Here is a 21,270-nt window from a genome sequence, read left to right on the forward strand (position 1 = left end):
TCAGTCAGGTTTCTGGCCTGTCACTGAGAAACACGGAGTTTGAGCTCCCTCCAAAGATTCTCTATTGGGTTTAGGTCTGGAGACTGGCTAGGCCACACCAGAACCTTGATATGCTTCTTACAGAGCCACTCCCTGGTTATCCTGGCTGTGTGCTTCGGGTCATTGTCATGTTGGAAGACCCAGCCTCGACCCATCTTCAATGCTTTAACTGAGGGAAGGAGGTTGTTCCCCAAAATCTCGCAATACATGGCCCTGGTCATCCTCTCCATAATACAGTGCAGTCGCCCTGTCCCATGTGCAGAAAAACACCCCCAAAGCATGATGCTACCACCCCCATGCTTCACAGTAGGGATGGTGTTCTTGGGATGGTACTCATCAGTCTTCTTCCTTCAAACACGTTTAGTGGAATTATGACCCAAAAGTTCTATTTTGGTCTCATTTGACCACATGACTTTCTCCCATGACTCCTCTGGATCATCCAAATGGTCATTGGCAAACTTAAGACGTGCCTGGACATGTGCTGGTTTTAACAGGGGAACCTTCCGTGCCATGCATGATTTCAAACCATGACATCTTAGTGTATTACCAACAGTAACCTTGAAACGGTGGTCCCAGCTCTTTTCAGGTCATTGACCAGCTCCTCCCGTGTAGTTCTGGGCTGATTTCTCACTTTCCTTAGAATCATTGAGACCCCACGAGGTGAGATCTTGCATGGAGCCCCAGTCCGAGGGAGATTGACAGTCATGTTTAGCTTCTTCCATTTTCTGATGATTGCTCCAACAGTGGACCTTTTTTCACCAAGCTGCTTGGCAATTTCCCCGTAGCCCTTTCCAGCCTTGTGGAGGTGTACAATTTTGTCTCTAGTGTCTTTGGACAGCTCTTTGGTCTTGGCCATATTAGTAGTTGGATTCTTACTGATTGTATGGGGTGGACAGGTGTCTTTATGCAGCTAACGACCTCAAACAGGTGCATCTAATTTAGGATAATAAATGTAGTGGAGGTGGACATTTTAAAGGCAGACTAACAGGTCTTTGAGGGTCAGAATTCTAGCTGATAGACAGGTGTTCAAATACTTATTTGCAGCTGTATCATACAAATAAATTGTTAAAAAATCATACATTGTGATTTCTGGATTTTTTTTTTTAGATTATGTCTTTCACAGTGGACATGCACCTATGATGACAATTTCAGACCCCTCCATGATTTCTAAGTTGGAGAACTTGCAAAATAGCAGGGTGTTCAAATACTTATTTTCCTCACTGTATATACACTCCTAACAAAAATCTTAAGAACAGGGAAACATTTTGGTCTTAAACTTTTGATCAGCTGATGAACAGCTTGTTTGAGTTTAAATGCAGTTTTCAAAAAAATTGCATACTCTCAATTTTTTTTGTCTCTTGCTACTTTTTCTTCCTTTGACATTTTGAAGCAGTACCTACAACCTGGTTATGATCCACCAGTGCAAAATGTGAATACTTGGAATGTTTCCCCTGGTCTTACGTTTTTTTTTTTCAGGAGTGTATTTGGGACGTGATGATAAGTTGATGTACACAATCATTGTTTTGATGGTTGATTATCTATCTATCTATCTATCTATCTATCTATCTATCTATCTATCTATCTATCTATCTATCTATCTATCTATCTATCTATCTATCTACATGTATATTGGAGGTGATGATAAGTTAATGTACACAATCAATGTTTTGATGGTTGATTATCTATCTATCTATCTATCTATCTATCTATCTATCTATCTATCTATCTATCTATCTATCTATCTATCTATCTATTTATGGGAGGTGATGATAATTTGATATAATGTATAGACTTTTTTATGGTTAAAAGAATCTAGAAGTATCTAGAAGCCGGTGACGTGTGTTTGTGACGGTTTTTTTTTCCTCACCTGAACAAAAGGTTGCTCCGAATTACATCATTCATTAAACTCCACCGTGACATTTTCCACATGGATGTTTCTGTACGAGGTCCAGCTCTGCTCCGTGTCCCCGGTGTGTCTCTTATCAGCGTGGTGACGCGGCCGTTCATCCAACTTCCAACTCATCCTGGTAGTCCGCCGTGTGGGCGGGACCACAATCCATATACGCTCCACTCCTATTGGTGCAGGCCTCTTACCGCTAACACAGGGGGAGGAGCTACGGAGGCCTAGCGACCGCTGGAGGGCCAGAAGCAGCCGAGCAGCAGCGGCGGAAGGTCGGCTGTGTAACACACGGCAGGGCGCGGAACATATACATTCCCCCCACACTTATTCAGCGTATTTATAGCTTTACTTTATTCTTATTTAACAAAGAAGTGTTTTAAGTCGAAACGAAGAGGACAGCGTGTAATAAGAAGCGAGGATGTTGGTCCCCGTGGGAAGATAATGAAGAGGCTGTGTGTGTTGCTCCTGTGCCTCACTGTAGCTCTCCTGTGCTGGTGAGTTCTCACAGAATTAATAATACTCCTTATCTTATATATTTATTTTACAGAAATAAACCTCAGGAATACCTTGAAATGCTAATTCTTACATTAACCCTGTAGTTATAAAAGAAATGTCTGATTTTTATCAGCTTTGTTTGTTGGCCTGTGAAGCTTCATGCGTAGCTAACAGACTGGTCGGAGAAATAAATATAAAAAAATCGCTAAATAAATGTAAAGCAAAAGGCTCTGTTTTGATATTTAGCTCATAAAGGTTTTTTTCTTAGAAAATTATTATTAAGAAAGCTACCTTGTAGATTCCAACATTGACGTTGCTCCGTATGGCTAAAGGAAAGCTAGCTATAGGGTTTAGTATGTACATGGGAACTTAGTATTCACAACTTACAAAAATACATACACATTTATTTTTGGTATTTTTGGACATTAAATTCTACATTTTGTACACATTAAACCCCATTAGGGTTATTTTTTTCCCCACTCAACAACCACATCATTTCTCTAACATGCCCTGGAGAGGTGGAGAAACAGCTGGCTGACATTTTCCTCACAGAAACATCATTACATCTCTGCCTTTATAGGACTTTTTATTTATTTTCCTGAGCTCAAATATTGTTTACCTGTTTGTAAAAGTGCCTCATTAACTGGTAAAGTCACTTTCAACTTTGACATTTTATTTATTTATACTTTTATTTATTGCAGATTTCCTTCTTGCAGCTGTTTCTATATTATATGATTATAATTCTACATTATTATTTAACGATTTATCCATAATATATAGTGAGATTTTTTGCTATTTGTTTATTTATTATGATTCTTATTTTTTGTATTACCAAGCTTGATATGTTTTTAGTTTTTTTTAGGGAATGTGTTGTACATGTCTTTGTGATTTTGGTTTCATGATTATTTTAATACAATAATAATTAGTTTTATTATAAGCCGCAGGAGTTGAACGAACCCTCGTGAACCGGTGCATTCGGATTTGTTTTCCCGAGGCTTTTCCAGCTATTTAAATCCTGACCACATTATGTAAATGTGGTCCATCAGATTTACTTGTTGCCCCTGTTTCTTTGCTGTGTCTTTTTTACAACTCAAAAGATTCAAAGTATTTGCATCAGGAGCGATGAAGCCGCTATTGGTTTTTTTTCCTTTTCCTATTCTGAACACATTTTTGTTCAACAGTTCCCATTTTTTCATCTAGATTCATTGAGAAAAATCACGGGGAGACTCTAACACAAAAATCACTTGTAGCGTAAATATACACTGATCAGGCATAACATTATGACAGCATGAACTTCTTCAGCGATTTGAGCTACAGTTACTCGTCTTTTGGATCGGACCACACGGACCTGCCTTCACTCCCAGTGAAGGTGCCACGGTAGCCTGTGACCCTGAATGTGCCACGGTAGCCTGTGACCCTGTCGCCGGTTCACCACTGCTCCTTTCTTGGAGCACTTTTGAAAACACTGACCACTGCAGACTGGGAAACCCCACCAGAGCCGCAGTTTTTGAGACGTTCTGACCCAGACGTCACAATTTGTCCCTCGTCAAACTCGCTCACGTCCTTACGCTCGCCCATTTTTCCTGCTTCTAACACGTCAACTTTGAGGACAAAATGTCCCTCACAATAACAGGCGCCATGATGAAGAGATAATCGGTGTTGTTCACTTCACCAGTCATAATGTTATACCTGATCTAAACACTACGCATGGGTGAATATACAAAATATAAAAAAGTCATTTAATTAATAACAGTCTATTAATATTTCCAGTTTCTTGCAGTATTCGATATCAGATTCAGATCGGTGTTGTCTCAAATCCGTGTGACTTTTTAGCTTGTTGGCATTTAATGTTAGAGACAAATTTGTCATTGGTTTATTTATTTATTTTTGTAACTTATACCATTATTACACCCTCATAAAAAAAAAAATACCTGATCACAACCTTCTCATTACTTATAACAGTCAGGTAAACGTGTTAAAACGAGACCCTATTGTACTTGAACTAGTCTGTATTGAGGAAAGCTATCATTTTAAATTGTGTGCTCTTGTGCAGAAACTTGATTATATATTAATCTGGAGTGACTGGATCATTGCTGGAATGTTGGTCTTTTTCTGTCCTGCTGGTTCTGCACGAGATAGACAGATGGTAGATTCACGCTGGTGTGTTGCTTTATTAACTTGTGAGCAGTGCACAGTGTTTCGAGCGAGAGTCTCGTACAGAAAGAACGGCCTTCACAGAGCTACGTGAACATTCCCTTCCTGTTACGACTGATAATGATATTTGAGACGTGCTTGTTTATTTAGGATGTCAGGTACGTCCATGTATTAATGACATCAGAGCATTAATAGGCTTCTTAAGATGACGGATGGCGGCGTTTTATTTTAACCCGAAGCTTAGCGTCGAATACTTGGAGGAGAAGCGGCACAAAAAAACTTAAATATCCTTAGATGAGAGTTTTGGTAAAAGTCAACAGACTGGTTAAAGGTACTGAAATCACTTTCAGTAGTGTTTTTCAGATCTGCGACTCTTTCACTGTTTTGCAGCTTTAGATTTTTCCAGGTGTCTAAGAGCAGAAGATAAAAGACCCTGCTGTATCCCATTCCTCACGCATCCGTATTCCTCCACGTCACAGCACGTATCCGAACCAATATTCATATATGTATACATTTTTTGATTACTCTGTCATAAAAGCCACTTCAAGAATTAGAAACGTATCAAAGATGTTAAAAGTGTACAGGAAGTGTATAGTACACGCGCGTTTCCGTTTAAAAACTAAAAGGAAGTTGAATTGCACAGTTATGATCTCGATTTGGGTTTCTCAATTTAGCATCAGCCTGGACTCCAGAACAGCGTTACAGTATTTCTCTCAAGTGAACTTTAATAGAGTTGTTAAATGTTCGTCCGAATACAAACGTGTGGATTCCACACTCACGTATTCATCTTTTAATAGCGAGTTACTCCTGTCTTCCTTCTTCAAATTACAGCAACTCAGACACGTACTAATTTCGCGAAGGGACACGTTTATATGCTGATTAAGACCAGTTTTAGCCCACAGATGTCTATCGGGAATGAACAGATACGATGTTGGCTTTGCTGGTTAGACTCTCTGCGCCTAAACGCACTCGAATATTGTCGTTTTACCGTCTGATGTGTCGCGGTGCACACGTGTCGGCACATGGGGCATTCCAAATTTCACAATGAATACGCGTTTTTGTTTATTTGGGAAACCGATCTCAAAAAATTGCAAATGCCAATCACGATTTGTGCACGTTTGAATTCCGGCCTTCTGCCAGTCACATTTCCGCCAGCCAATCATAGGCATCGTTCTGTTACTCCGCCCACCGGAGTTGCAGAAACACAAGTAGCTCATGGACAGAAACCCTCTGCATACGAGTAAATGATTGTAATTAGTCGTCAAAATGTTAAAATACTCATTCTGATAAAATACATAGACACAAAAATATTTTGCATGGGAATGGATTACTAGACCCTCCACAAAGACATGGTCTGCTAAAGCTTGTGTGAAAGATCTCCGGCCTCTTCAGCCTTACGATGCCTGATCTAGGGTTGCAAAATTTCAGGTATTCTCACAGCTTGGAAGTTTTAAACAAAAATTTTGAATAGCAGGAACTGAAACGTAGTTGAAAAAGTCTCACAGGATGACTTGGTTAAATAAATGTAAAACACACACACACACACACTTCCTGCAGGGTTGTTAAGGCCACACCCCCTACATGCCCTGTTTATTCCTCCATAACATAACGCACACATCATTCCTCGAATCCTGCACAAAAACCAATGTCCAAAAATTGGAGATCATGCCGAGTATTCGCGTACATCAGATAAATATTACGTGCATTTATGTTTAAAATTTCCCTGTGCTTTGTGTAAGTTACAACTAAATTATACTAACAGTTAAATCAGTCCAAAAAATGAATGGAAAAATTTTTTTTTTGTAAGTTTCCCATAAATTCCCGGTAAGTTTCCAAGTTGGAATATGTCCAAAAATTCCCCAGATGCAGTTTCCATTGAAAGTTTCAGAAAATGTACCAGGATGTTTAACAAGCACATTACAAACTTTGGTGTTTGTTTAAGAGTCAGTATTCACAACTCTCGGGAACCGGATTTCCCGAGAATCCAACACTAACGTGAGTCTTATTTTGGAACCGGATTGGAAGCCGGTTGGTATTAATCAAACTCTGCGTCCCCCTCAAAGGCACGCTTTGTTCAGACGGTGCGTGATCGTCAGCACGGCCTCTCGGCCAAACCTCCCTCCTCTCTAACGCTGACATTCCTAACGCTCCATACAACATACGATTCTCTCTCTCAAATCCGCAAGGGTTCTTTTTTTTCCCCCAGCATGCACAGAACCGATCTGCTGTTCAGCCCTAACGCTGAAGAGAGAAAGAAAAGCCGAGTCAGGCAGAAACACAAAGCCTGCAGTTGTGGGCAGAGAGAAGTGCAGCTCTGGCACAAATCCCTGCTTTCTCTGACTGAAGACCTACGCTTTCTCCATCCGCGAGCAGCTTGCACACATCTTATTGTGTGCGTTTTTTACCATTGTTTAATGTCGCTGTCCACGTGGTTCATCGGCTCTCCACCGCCTTTAGCCTTCTTTCCTTTATCAGCCTTGTACAAATAGACCGAAAAATTAGTTTGACTTCAAATGCAGGAACAAATCGGAATTTTTGTCCTTTTTCAGTTCATTTATGCATTTCAGCTACTAAACATCTCCATGTTTTTTAAAGATCGAAGCTCGACGGTGATGTCCAAAAGCTCTGTTTACAAGAAAGTACTTTGTTTATCTACTTTTACACACCATCACCTTCAAAATAGTCCTCTCGCAAAGCAATCCAGCGCTCCGTTCGTTCTTGCCTCCTTGGGAATACGTCCCGGAAGTCTTCGTCTCGAAGCATGTCAAGCACCTTCTGTGATTCGCGCCGGATCGATCGAAGGACGATAACTTCCATGACACCGACTTGTGAGGGCCGGTGCTCCCCGCGATTGCGCGTGCAGCCTCATGCTGCCATCTGTTGGCGCGGTGCGAAACTAGTCTCGATCCTTTCTTTGGTAGCGTGTCGTATTTTCCTTCTCGTTTTTTATTTCTGTATACTGATGTAAAATGAAACTACAGCGTGAACTCCCGATGCTCCGAGCAGCCGTGCTGATTTGACTTGCTGAACGCGGAGTCGAAGAGACTGTCTCAAACAATACGAATTCGAGTCGCGAGTTTCCTTTGAATTAGATTGGATTCATGTTGTCGCTCAGCTCGCCTGATGTTTTTGTCCTCGTAACCGCAGTTGCCTTAAAGACGATTTAAAATTGATCAGGAAGTAAAGATTCAGCACACAGATAAAAATGAGAACGAGGCAACAGCAACAAATTTTTTTATTTTTCTTTGTCCATGCCAAGTTTATTACTGTTTCACTTCAGATCGTATCAGTATGCGTTTTTGTTTTGAAATTTGCTTTCTAAACATTTGCATAGAGTCAGGTGAGGAACCATTACACTGTAGTACTTCAATTTCACAAATAATTATTAAATTTCCCGCCGGAGCCGTGTGTTGCGGTTTGGGGGTGTGTTTAGAGTAGTGATCATGATCCATCATTGAGGGTATAGAGTTTATGACTTTTAGTTTCTTCACAAAAAAAAGCATTTACAGTCAGCATGTCTCTGTGATAAAAAAAAAAAATAAAAAAAAATAAATGTTCAGCAGTAACGAGCGACGTGTCAGTCCCTGTTTCTCACGTGTTTTGAATAGTGCAAAGTTTTACGCTCGCACAAAGACGTTTTTGTTGGCAAGTGCCATTTGATCCTTTCCAGTTGGGTCTTTTGTGGGTTTACTGATCGCATCTTCTTTCATTTATTTCTACTTAGTTTATTGAAGAACGATGAGATCATCAGACCATGCATTCAACAGCAGATTGTAAAATAAAAACACAACTCAATTTCATATTCGGTAGCACTACAACAACTGCCTAAGATTTATGGGGTTTTTTTATATTTTGTTTGTTTGCTACTGTAAAATTCCATAACAAACTTTGGCAGTCGGGAAAATGAACACTTCTGACTAATCGGTTTCACTAATGCAGCTGTGCCATAATATAAACCCGTTATAATAATACCTAATAATCTTTATACATAGGGGTTTGGTAGCATTAAGGCCCAGGTGTATGAGTAATTACAGTTAAAGGAACCAAACTCAACTGTTCCGATGCAAAATGTTGGTTCAAATTCGACAGGTTTGAATAGATTTAAGCAGTAGTTAAATTTTGTTCGCTGATTTATTTCCAGCGGCTGCTGAGAACTGCAGTTTCACTTTATCTGGAAAAGTGGAAAATAGAAGTGCTGAACTACCGCTTCATTGGGCATTTTCCAAAATTTCCCCACTAATGCGACTCAAAGCTTTCAGTTGAACAAATGAACATTGAGAAACGCAATTGGTGATTATTAGTGTGTGTTGGGTAGAATATGTTGACTTGTTTGGTGTCTAGTTTTAATGCGTGACTGATGACGGCTTTGCGTACTGACAATTCAGAAAGAAAGTTACTACGGTATTATGGCTGAAACCCACATTTAGGTTTTAATTGCTGTAGATTATGTTGGAATCGTTTTAGGCAAATCTTTTGTATTTACCTGCCATTGATTACCTTCACCACAGATCCCACAGCATCATCAACGACTCCTTACATCCCAATCACAAACACACACCAGAACCAGCAGGTTCAGGAACAGCTTTTATTTATTTTTTTCCATCCAGCATCATCCTACTGCACTCAACACCACACCGTTAGATCACTTTATAAACACTGTATATATCTTCTGTACAGTATTGCATATTGTCATTTATATACCCCTCATTCTCTACGCATATTGTGCCTCATATACATCTGCACTAATCTCTTATGTATGTGTATCTATATATACCTTACATACTGTACATCCTGCCTATTATTCCACATATACATATATTCAGTCTATTTGTTCATTCAGCTTTTTGCTCACTTTTCATTCATATTTTTTTTCCCCCACTGCTAAAGCCCTTATATTTATTTACTGAACATATGTTTACATCTATATTACATGCTGTACATATACTTACATATTTATCTGCACTTGTCAATTTGCACAGTTGCTACTATTTGTACTTCTGGTAGATGCCAAACTGCATTTTGTTCATTCGTCCATCTGTCTATTTATTGATCTGTCTTTCTATCTGTCTATTAAGCTGTCTATCTGTCTATCGAGCTATCTGTCTGTCTGTCTATCAAGCTATCTGTCTGTCTGTCTATCGAGCTATCTGTCTGTCTGTCTAGCTGTCTGTCTGTCTAGCGAGCTGTCTGTCTGTCCATTGAGCTATCTGTCTGTCTAGCTGTCTATCAAGTTATCTGTTTGTCTATTGAGCTGTCTATCTATCTGTCTCTCTCTATCTCTCTCTTTAATGATCGCAGAGATAAAGGAAACGAATGATCTCGGCGAATTTAGAAAACATAATTTTCTGAACAATGTGTGACGGACAATTGAAACAAGGAAACACCAGTGAAAAAGCAGCAGAAGAGACATTCCCATTAGTTGAAGTTAATTGTTTGTGTTTGCATTCAACATTGATATCTCATAGCCTTCAATCGTTTAAAATAAAGTGCAGTTGTGGCCATCTGAGCCTAATACGGAGTGATCGCAGTGAACAGGTTCGACTCTTGTCTTCAAGACAAAAACAAAACTTTGTTAAACACGATCGGAGAAAGTGACACTTTTTGCGCCGCGTAGCTGAACTTGTTACAGAGCGTGTTTGTTTGTTTTTTTGTTGTTGTTGTTGTTGTTGCTTTGAGGCACAAACTAATTGTGGCAGGTCGTGTCTTCTTACTTATATTACTTTATAATTATGTGCATTTGAGAGACTTTGAGATCTTCTGTTTAAGTTGCTTATATTGCAGATCTCTCAAATCCTATTCCATTGGTGCACATACATCCCTGTGGTAATCGGGCTGATCTTAGAGCCAGTGCTCTATTGATTGAGAGACTTTTTTTTTGTGCTTGTTTGCTGTGTTTTTTTTTTCTTTTTGCCCAAAATGGAGAAGCGAAGAAGAAAGAGAAGAGGTTGTGAGCAAAGCCGCCGGTTGCTTAGAGCTGGGGGTCATATGACTACGGGATTCATTGTAATGTTCACAATCCACCATTCGGAGGCGTTGTGAATATCGTAATATAGAATCAGTGTCCATTTGATGACCAACGCCTGCTTATGCTGATCATCTCATCATAAGCATCGAACACCAGAATGGAGGAAAAGTGTGATGTGATTTCAGTCAGGTTATGATGGTTGCGTTATCTTATAACCCTCTTCAAGCATAATATAAGTTTTGCGATCGCTTTGACTCTATGCGACGTGTTCTCAGGGGTATAACTTAATAAACGAGTAGCTTTAACTCCTGTTTGTACTCCTGACCGCGCACCGCCTGTGTTTAGGCAAAACATGGCGTTTAATCACGAGTAGAGAGAGAGATCCGGATCGTTCCGGGTATTTTTGTTCTAACGGTCCTCATCACCCGGTTGCGTTTATTCATGAAGAATTATCCCCGCCGGCCTGCAGGTTGAATATGTAATCCTGCTTTCGCCTCGCCCGAGCTCTGAGGCTATAGTTAGTCTCGGTGTAAAGTCTGCGAGTTGTTCCGCACACAGCGTTGTTGTGGATTGAACAAGAGGAATGAGCTGGGCAGTGCTCTAAGTATAAGTAGATGTAGGTATAAACTTGCAGCTTGGTGAGTTTGCGTTCTCTAGAATTCGTAAATACAGATGATAAGTGTCTGGGCATGCAGAGGTTGTTTTGCATTTTTTGCAGCATATGCGTGTATGTTTAGACTGGACCAGTTTTTCTGCATCATGAAACATCGATAGCAATCCCTTTCCACACAAATGAGTTCATCAACGTCTGTGACTGGCTTCAGGGTTTTGATCTCCAGACGTCAGAGCAGATGCTTTTCTGCCCATGCCACTTAAGAGCACTCGTAGAAATAACCACAGGTTATAAATAACCACCCATTGTCCTTCTTGTGGGTGGGGGTGGGTGGGTCGTGTATCCAACGGCAACGGCTGAAATCTTGTGTTGCGCTTTCTGAGCACTTCGTACGAGCGGTTGGCATGGAAACCCAAAGGACTGACTAGTCCAAAGCAGTTTTGTTCCTCCATCGTGATGTAAAGACTGGGCGAGGCTTCTTCGGGATGTGAGTCGGTGGTGTACGTTCCTATATTCATCATGCACTCTTTCGATTTCTCCTTTAACTGACTCTTAAACTGAACTCATTGTGAATCTCCCTTTATAGAAGCCAGGTTTTTCTTGCATCAACAAAATAAAAGCAGGGGGAAAACCACTTTAATGGTCAGAGTTACTGTGGAATTGGAGCTTATTCTGGGAACACTGGGCATGAGACAGGAAATCTCCCTGTATGAGCAGTCCATTGAAGGGCACACACTCCTTCACACCTAGGGGCACTTGAGCAGATCTAATCCACCCTGTTGATAGATGAGTGTATATGCTGTGCACTTTAAGATTCCTGCAGTTACCTTACATCATTGCTTGTTCAGTATGCGGAGTGAGTTTGACTTTGCTTTAATACCCTTTTGAACCGCTTGCATGCCAGGAACCGCCCTGCTTGAAAGCATTAAACATTATTAAAATGTTTGCCATTTTTGTCCGTCAAATGCTTTTCTCTTGTAATAATTTGTATTTGTCAATCATACTTCAATACTGTCAATCTCTTCTATGTCATCAGGAGAATATAAACTGCAGTCCAGTCCTAAGGTCGACCAAATCCATAATCCAATATGGAAAAATCCATACCGGTTAGATGCTGGAGCGATTGAAAAGGTCTGCTGTCACCACGACAGCGGCCTCTAGAGGCGAATCGCTGACGCCGCATGCTATTCGTTTTTACAAGCTAGAGCACGGTGCGATACCGTGCGAGTCTGCGAATGTGTTGAAATATTACTGGAAGAATACGGCTACGCTAAGATCAAGCAGCATGTGGTGTACGTGCCCTTTACAGAAAGATGAGCATTGGTTGGAGGATGGGAATCGCAGGTCGCACCCTCCAGTCAAACGCAATTAATCCGCAAGCATCATCTCTTCCAGATGGGAGAAGATTGAACTTTATTAATCTCGGAGGAAATTTGTTTTTGTTTTTTTGCCAGAGGAAAAAAAAATGTAAATGAAAAATATTCTATATATACAAAATGAATTCAAAGTACAAAAAGGTACTCGGGAACTAAGGACACATTGCATATGGTATGATGGTTTAATATTACACATAGTGTTATATTACACATATAAGATTTTGCTAATGCATATAAAGGCACAGTGATGCTGTCAGTATTCATTCTCTCAGCTCTGCTCCTTACTGAAAGGGGGGGGGGGGAGTTTATAGAGTTTGATGACTAATGGTAGGAAAGACCTCCTGTGGTTTGTCTTCAGTGAAAGACAGTAGGTTTTGCATAACATTGCGCATGAATATTTATCTAATAGACTGTAACTAGTCTCCATATCTCCTATCTGAACGTGCCTCGCTCTGCCCCAGAGCTGCTCTGTGAACCTGGAATGGCCATGAATTAAAGTTCACTTGTTTCCTTCAGCTTTATTCCCCCTCTTTATCCGCTTGACAGCATTGAAACATTTATTTACCTCAGGCCCTGGCCTACTTTCCAGCACGAGGTTCGTTGCGTCACACTGCCTGTTTCTCTGGTTGTTTGTCTCCCAGCCACACGGCTCAGTACACGCTCCAGATCCTGATCTACTTTCTAGTTGACTTTTTAAACCACTCAAGCTCGCGTGTACTTTTATTCCTTTCTTTTGGCGTTCTGAATATTAAACCACGATCTCACGAGTGTGAACGACTACTCAAATATGTCATTACAACTTGTAGTCTAATTATAGTATTATACTTTAATGCCTGATGGCATAAGACATGTCATCGACATCGTCTCTTGTGCCTTAAATTAGTCTTAAGCCTGTTCACACCTGTTATTAACGTCAGGGTTTGATGAGCCGATGCTAAATGGACAACTGGTTTACACCTTGAAATTTTAAATGCGTCAGTTTGTAAATACTAGCAGTCAGATTTCAAAGACCATTTGTCTCTCACACACGTTTAGAACTTTCATACGTTTCGATCACATGCTCTGCTTCCCGTCTTCATATAATAGCACAGAAAGGTCGAATTTGTTTGTTTTAGATTTCATTAGGGATCGATTAGATCATCTCGAATTCCTCATCCAGCTGCTATTCATGGTCACGTGTCCATTCACTTTTGTGATGTAATTGAGGTGATTAGCCAGTGGTAGCGAGTTATTCTGTATTGAAAACATCACAAGACCCCGCATATGGCCCCCTCCAACAGCCAAATACTAAATGTGCCAGTTATTTTGTCAAAAGTTAAATTGGCCCCCAGGCAGAAAATGAATGAGTACTTTTATTTGGATGGTAGTAGTCCAGTTTCCTCGTTCCTACTGTAAGAATAGACCACAGGCCTGTATGGCGGAAAAGCCACATCAAGCCTCAACTTCATAATCAGCAAAAAACATTTCTACAATAAATATATATTTTTATTTATTTTTTTTATTTAAAGGAGTCTCCAGTGTCAGCATTATGCAATAGTTTTCCACCATGGGAAACTTTTTTTATTTTATGGGAAATTTATTATTATTATTATTATTATTTTTAAATGCCCCCCACAAACGGGTCCGTGTAGTTCGGAAATAAAATAAATAAATAAATACAAATATAAAAAAAAAGACATTTATTTCCTGTTTTGTCCCCAGGAAGATGCAGCTCTACCTCTGCCATGTTAATCTGTATCCTTTCCAAGGACACGCCTCGTCATATTCACGTCACAGCAGCGCCGCTGAGAGAAACGCGTTTGAGAAACAGTTTATCGAGAAGAAATCTATCTACATATCAAATATTGTTTACCAATTATTGGTAAAAAAATAAAGGCATAGCGATTGTGCTAACAATTATATATCTAAAAAGCGCATTTTACAGACGCCGCTTTAAAAAAAAAAGACGCTCCATGATACATTGTATCCGATGCACACTTTTTACAAAAAGTTTTATTGATGCATCCCATCGATAACTTTTATGGCGCTGCACCGGCGCGAATCCGTTCCGCTTCCGTTCTTTTTTTTTTTTTTTCTTTTTTTTTCTAGGTTGTAACAGGGAATACCGGAGGGATTTTGCTGCGTGCCTGCTCTTCCTGAACCCATTTAGGCAGATGAACCTAAAGATCAAGCCTGGCACAAAACCCAGAGGTCTGCCACATCAGATAGCGAACAGGCTAATTGATTTTGATCTTTGATTGTGTAGCTCCCTGTCATCTATTCTCCGTCCCCCTGCCTGTGCTCGGATCTGGGTTTAACAGTAATTAAAGGATTGAGAGTCATCCCAGTCATCATTTGGACAATCTGAATTTTACGTCCATCACAGCGAGTTCATAGTTTTCAAAGCGAGTTCGTAGTAACCCGACCGACTGGTGTTGCGCTGGAGAATTTAGCCCACATCGTGTTTTCATCAGGTCCATCTTGCAGATCTTTTGTCTTGACTGGAAGAATAACATGATTACCTCTTTTCCTGTCATCCATAAAGCCATCGAGCCACCCCCTCTCACACTCTTCTTCGAGAGCTGATAAGTCATCAAATGTGAGCATTTCTTAACACATGAACTTGGGCATGTTTCTACAGGAGGGAAGATATTTCGCTTTTGCCCCAGGCTGGGTGCTTCTCAATAGACTCCCATCTAATGGGGGTAAAGTTTGCTGTACTGGATCATACTGAATGGTGAAAAAGGACTGGGATGTATACTATGTAGTATGAATGTATAGATCTGCTCTATATGGGTTGGAGTGTAAAATCTCCTGCTATAAAGCTCTGACCATACATTTTGGGGTGAATTAGAACACTGACTGCACCCCAGGGCTCAGCACCTGACCTTACACCATTGTGGCTGAATGAGCACAAATCTCCACAAGTACACTTGAAAATCTAGTGGAACATCTTCCCAGAAGAGTGGCGGGAATTCTTACAGTAAACAGGGACCAAATGTGGAACGGGGTGTTTAGAAAGCACATAGGAGTCTTATACTCGGCTGTCCACAAACTGTTGTCCATAATTGTGTGTGTGTGTGTGTGTGTGTGTGTGTGTGTGTGTGTGTGTGTGTGTGTGTATACAGTGGTGTGAAAAAGTGTTTGCCCCTTCCTGATTTCTTATTTTTTTAGCATGTTTGTCACACTTTTAATGTTTCAGATCATCAAACTAATTTAAATATTAGTAAAAGATAACACAAGTGAACACAACATGCAGTTTTTAAATAAAGGTTTTTATTATTGAGGGAAAACAAAATCCAACACTACATGGCCCTGTGTGAAGAAAAAAAAAAACTAAGAAAAACACCGCATTTCAGAAAAAGAACATCATACCAACAGTAAAACATGGTGGTGGTAGTGTTATGCACTGGGGCTGTTTTGCTGCTTCAGGACCTGGAAGACTTGCTGTAATAAATGGAACCATGAATTCTGCTGTTTACCAAAAAATCCTGAAGGAGAATGTCTGGCCATCTGTTCGTGACCTCAAACTGAAGCGAACTTGGGTTCTGCAGCAGGACAATGATCCAAAACACACCAGCAAGTCCACCTCTGAATGGCTGAAGAAAAACTAAATGAAGACTTTGGAGTGGCGTAGTCAAAGTCCTGACCTGAATCCTATTGAGATGCTGTGGCATGACCTTAAAAAGGCGGTTCATGCTCGAAAAACCTGCAATGTGGCAAAATTCCTCCACAGCGCTGTAACAGACTTAATGCAAGTTGCCAAACCAGTTATTAGGTTTAGGGTGCAAACACTTAATAAAAACCTTAATTTAAAACAGTATGTTGTGCACCCAAATATAAGCCACACCCACTGAAGTTTACAAAGATTTTTATTTTGAACATAAATACGCCGCACCTGTCTATAAGCCGCAGGTGTCTACACTGAAACTAATGAACTTTACACAGGCTTTAACGAAAGACAGTGTCTATTACACGGCTTGTATCTAAACAGTAGCCTACCAAGAAAGTCACTGTTCACTGTCTTCCTCCTTCCTGTCCCAACAATTTCTCTCGGGAGTTTATTTTTTGGCATCGTCGTGCGTTTAAAAATCACCATTGGTGAATCTTTTCTCCTGATGCCGTGCAGCTCAGAACACAGGTGAAGTGTGTGTTTTCATGCCCGGTTGTTTTCAGCGTGACGAATGATTCGCATTTCCTGTAGACAGTCCGAGTGAGCGGCAGGTCAAACGTCAGAGGAACCTCATCCATATTTATGATGTGGTGCGGCCCGATTCAGTGGGAGTTCATCTGATTTAATATAAACAGTTTTATTGGTTCACCTGAACCTGTGCTGCAATTTTACTGGTCTAATGTTATGGGGCTCAGTTTTTGGCTTGAAGTTTGTGAAACCAGGAAAAACCCAGGAAAAATCCATAAATTAGCCGCTTCATTGTTTAAGCCGCGGTGTTCAAAGCGTGGGGGAAAAAAGTAGCGGACTATAGTCCGGAAAATACAGTAATAATATTTTAATTGCTTTGATCTGAAACATTAAAGAAATAAACTTTTTTAAATTGAGATGAGATGAACAGAAACGGAGAAGGCTTGTGGTTAAAATACACCAGTAACTGTTTTTCCTCAGGTGATGAGACTGATGTGGCCGATGCCGATAATTAAAAGGAAGAATGCGTTTTCCATTGTAAACAGTTAGTTGTTTTTGTCGTAGTACGAGGGGGTTACACAGGATAAAGAAGGTGTGGCGCCTGTCAGAAAGCTACAGCCTATTAAGATCAATTCAACATATGTAATATAGACTTGACATCAGTATTAGTTTTTTCATGTAAACAGCCTGATTTAAGTAGGCGGTTATTAAAGGCTCCATTTTCTTGTTTTACTTGTAACCGATGTTTTATCTATTGCACATAAAGTCACAGTGTAGGATGTAAATTTTTTTGGTTGTTTTAGTTGTTCCTATTTAAATGAATTGAAGATGAAAAAAGAAATCTTGAGATGTGATATGTGTTGCTTTGTACAGTAACTAACTGATGGCAGTTGCTCTGCATGACTGAAGATCTGGACTGTCTGGTTCAGTAAGTTGTTCTGTACTTAAAAAAAAAAAAAAAAAAAGCTGCTTGTAAAGTGTCATGAGGCAGTGATTGATTTCTCGAATTCCCACGGAGTCTCGATGCTTGTTTGTAAATTAGTAGTTTATATGCAGGATGAGATTTTTTTTTTGATCCCTTATTCATTATTTAATGCGTTTTCTTTAATACCCGCTTGGGCTGTAACGATTCCCTGAGTAATTCCATTACTACAATTAGTTTAGTCCATTTAACAAAACACGGAGCACTGCGTTTCCCACGGGCCATTATTACTGACGCGCCACCCGCTAAACTCTGGAGCGGTAACACAGAAGCATGAATGAAAAAATCGCGGAACGGGGAGAAGATTCAGACCAAAGAAAGCGGCAGAAAGTTTCCAAAGTTTGGGATCGTTTCAAACCAAAACATAAACACAGTTCAGCACGGTCACCGCGTTTAAAGTCATTCGAAATGGATTTTTATTATATTATGCGGTCAAATAATCCCTCCGCAGCGGCCGGCGATAAACACACGGATGTGATCCGTGGAAAATTTCGAGCAGCTTCTCGGAGACAAGAAAACCACATCGCATAATTGCGTTTCATTAAATGAATAGTTTCCCATACTCCGCCGAGGAACTTTTTGAACGCAACTGCATTTGCATTTTGATGTAGTTTGCCAATTGAATGCACTAAATGGGTTTATTTTGTTCTATTTTTTTATTCTTGTATAGTGAATTTCAGCAATAATCATTTTCTAAAACGGAAAACTACATTCCTTGTTAATTTTTTTTTTTTATCGCTGTTGAATACAGAAAAATGACTTCTTATCCCACTGATCGATGGAATTATTGTTAGGATACTCGAGCAACTGCGCCGATAAGAAACGTTTTTAACCAATTAGGGCGAATCATGTTGCAGTTGAAGGCCTGTTGGATATCTACCCTGTAAGCACAGAGATGTGGGGCGAGAGCTGGTGAAGTTTTCTAGATCAGGATTTATAATATAACGCATCATGTTCCATACTGGTGATGAATCGTTTTCTGTGGTATGGTAATAACCTTGCTTTGAAATGCAGTGCTGGAAATTACACAACAAATTCCCATCATCATCGCTCCTCCTGACATGCTGTTGGAATGCATGAGCTTGTCACGTTTACCAGGTTTAGCTGTACAGGTGTGAAATTGGTTGTTATTTTGTGCATTTCCTCATCCCAGTCCCCGATTACGCAACTGACAGCACAGCAGGCAACTCGATTCTGAATTGTCTCTAGGCAGGAATCTGCTGTCTATCAAGTACAGCACACAGGCATCGATTTGAATCGGATTTTGAGCCAGAACGAGCAAGCCTGCTTTTGCTGACTCGGCGTTAAATTCCGCTACGTTATAAAGCTGCAAATAGTTTTCATTCGGATCCCAATTTCGGAGGATCGGCAGCGGCGGTGTTGCTTTAGTGTTGAAGTGGTTTGAGATACTCGGTTGTCTCATCACCTCCGGTGTTCCAGTCAGCTCCTATTTTGCATCCTGTTAGACGGGGAAGTAAAAAATATTATATAAAGCATTACCTAAAAAAAAAAAAAATTATTAATAAAATTGAAAGAAGAAAAGGATAAACTTTATACCATTTCACTTTTACATTTTTATACCAGCACATGGACACTTTGTTAGTAAAAAAAAAAAATAATCACGCAGGGTCACTATAATCGTTTTTTACATTTTTTTATTTATTTATTTTTGCCTATATCTGTCATACATACCCACCCATCCCTTCTGTTTAATTCAGGTACACATTTAGCAGACACCCTCCAGCACTCGAGGGTTAGGGGTCTTGCTCAAAGGCCCTGCAGTGACAGCTAAGTGTTGGTGGGATTTGAGCTCAGGACCTTCTGATCAGAAGTCCAACATCTTAACCACTGACCTACCCCTTCCTCATACCTGTCTATCTTGGGAAAGCACCACCTGTTTATACTAGTTTAATTATGTTTCCTTGAACTCCTACACAGGTAAACCTCCTTGCAGTTTTAGGTGGCAGTTTATTTTCTAGCGCTCGAGCTCATGTTGTGAGCGATGCGCATTGACGGTTTCACGTTTCCCCCCCCGCAAGCAGCCATGCGCCCTCGGCTGCCTTTTGTCCAGGGACAACACATGACTTCTAAAAATGGAGCTCTTCTTTGGGCTTGAATGCTTTGCATAGCACAAGAACCGAGCATGAGCACCACCTCCTTCACCCGGCTTTAGATATTAGAGGGGCTTTTTTTTTTTTACGATAGACATGTATTATCCGACGGAAGCAAAGCGAACCGAGCATCTACCTAAAAGGCACCTCTTGTAGGCCATGGTGCTGACAGCATGCTGACATTTGCCTCCATGTGGGCAGGTTGGAGCCCAGATTTCAAGGTGAAGTTCTCTAGTAACGCCGTGTATATCAGTTGACCGTAAGCAGTCCCAGCTGTTCTCCACTCTCTCACGATCGTGGCCTTTCCAGCCTCAGATCGTGTGGACATGCGACGTGTAGCGCGCACAAGGCGCGAGTTTGTGGCAAGTCTTTTTTTTTTTTTTTTTACTTAATCCAAGCAATTCGCATGATTGTGTGAGGTTTTTCCAGTTTCAAAAAAACAAACTAAAGCAGCTGTGAGCTCTGTAGCTCTAATCGACAGCACTAAAAAGTTTCTAGACATTTAAGAGGTTTAAAAGAATATCTGTAACTAACCTTGTGTGAATATATTTAAGACCTGTTTGTGTGAGATTTCTACAGAGCTTTACCTTTTGTAAGAGTAATGGTGGTGTCTATACTCTTAAGGAAAAAAAAAAAAACCATTAAACCTACTTGGAAGGTGTATTAGATATGAGTAATCAGTTTCTTCACAATTAGCTCTTTATGGTTAATAAGCTAATTCGATCTATCTATCTATCTATCTATCTATCTATCTATCTATCTATCTATCTATCTATCTATCTATCTATCTATCTATCTATCTATCTATCTATCTATCTATCTATCTATCTATCCACACATACATTTTGTATTTTTATTTATATATATATATATATATATATATATATATATATACACATTATACAAAATGTATGTATTTTGTATATGTATGTATTCAGAAAGAAAAACGGCTCATTAAAGAAGTTGAAAGTAGTTGTGCTGGAGGTGTTTGGTGTAGACTTTGTTGCAGAACACGTGTAAAGGCCTGTAGCAGCCTTTTTTTTTTTTCCCCGACACAAACATTAATTCCTGCCTCTAACCTTTTGAAGCTTTGGTTTCGAAGGTGCTTAACCGGTTATTCTTGTGTCTGTGTGTCACAGGTCTTCAAGTCGTCATGTCCAATGTACAGAACAGCCGTCTTCAGGCCCAGAACCCGCTACACAGGACAGTAGCGCGCACGCGACACAGGAGACGAGGACTAACGACGAGGTAACAATTTTGACCACGCAGCGAACAAAAGCATCAGTGCATCAACTTTCACACGTGCAGCAAAGATCAAGTGGTGTTTAATATCAGGGTAAATGCTTTAAAGGACACAATCTGGGAGCAGGTTGTGAATATGGAGTCTGTTGAGGTTCTACTTCATGTGTTAGATGTTCATTTGAAATGTGGAAACACCAAGACGACGAACTTTATCAAGTCTAATCAATTTTAGACGTTACAGTGAGTCAACATGTTTTCGACACCATTGCCAGC

At 40.2% G+C, this 21,270-nt stretch overlaps 1 protein-coding gene and 1 long non-coding RNA gene across 17 annotated transcripts in view; both read left to right on the forward strand.

Moving 5' to 3' along the window:
- The first annotated feature begins 2,149 nt into the window (after positions 1 to 2,149).
- Positions 2,150 to 21,270, forward strand: part of suco (SUN domain containing ossification factor) — a 41,611-nt gene continuing 22,490 nt past the window's right edge. For 12 of the 16 annotated variants that reach the window (XM_083563282.1, XM_083563285.1, XM_083563284.1 and 9 more), the window contains exons 1-2: positions 2,151 to 2,433; positions 20,895 to 21,003. In XM_083563282.1, coding sequence (XP_083419408.1) covers positions 2,381 to 2,433; positions 20,895 to 21,003 — 162 coding nt within the window. In that variant the 5' untranslated portion in view covers positions 2,151 to 2,380. Of the gene's footprint in view, positions 2,434 to 20,894; positions 21,004 to 21,270 lie in introns of all 16 variants that reach the window. The other 4 variants (XM_083563272.1, XM_083563283.1, XM_083563281.1 and 1 more) reach the window with 1 other exon arrangement.
- Positions 7,919 to 14,091, forward strand: LOC310738400. Its single transcript, XR_014537078.1, has 3 exons — positions 7,919 to 8,890; positions 9,732 to 11,759; positions 11,958 to 14,091. It is a non-coding gene; the product is annotated as an uncharacterized lncRNA (long non-coding RNA).

The sequence above is a fragment of the Silurus aristotelis genome, assembly GCF_946808225.1.
Source record: "Silurus aristotelis genome assembly, chromosome: 15".
Lineage (NCBI taxonomy): Eukaryota > Metazoa > Chordata > Actinopteri > Siluriformes > Siluridae > Silurus > Silurus aristotelis.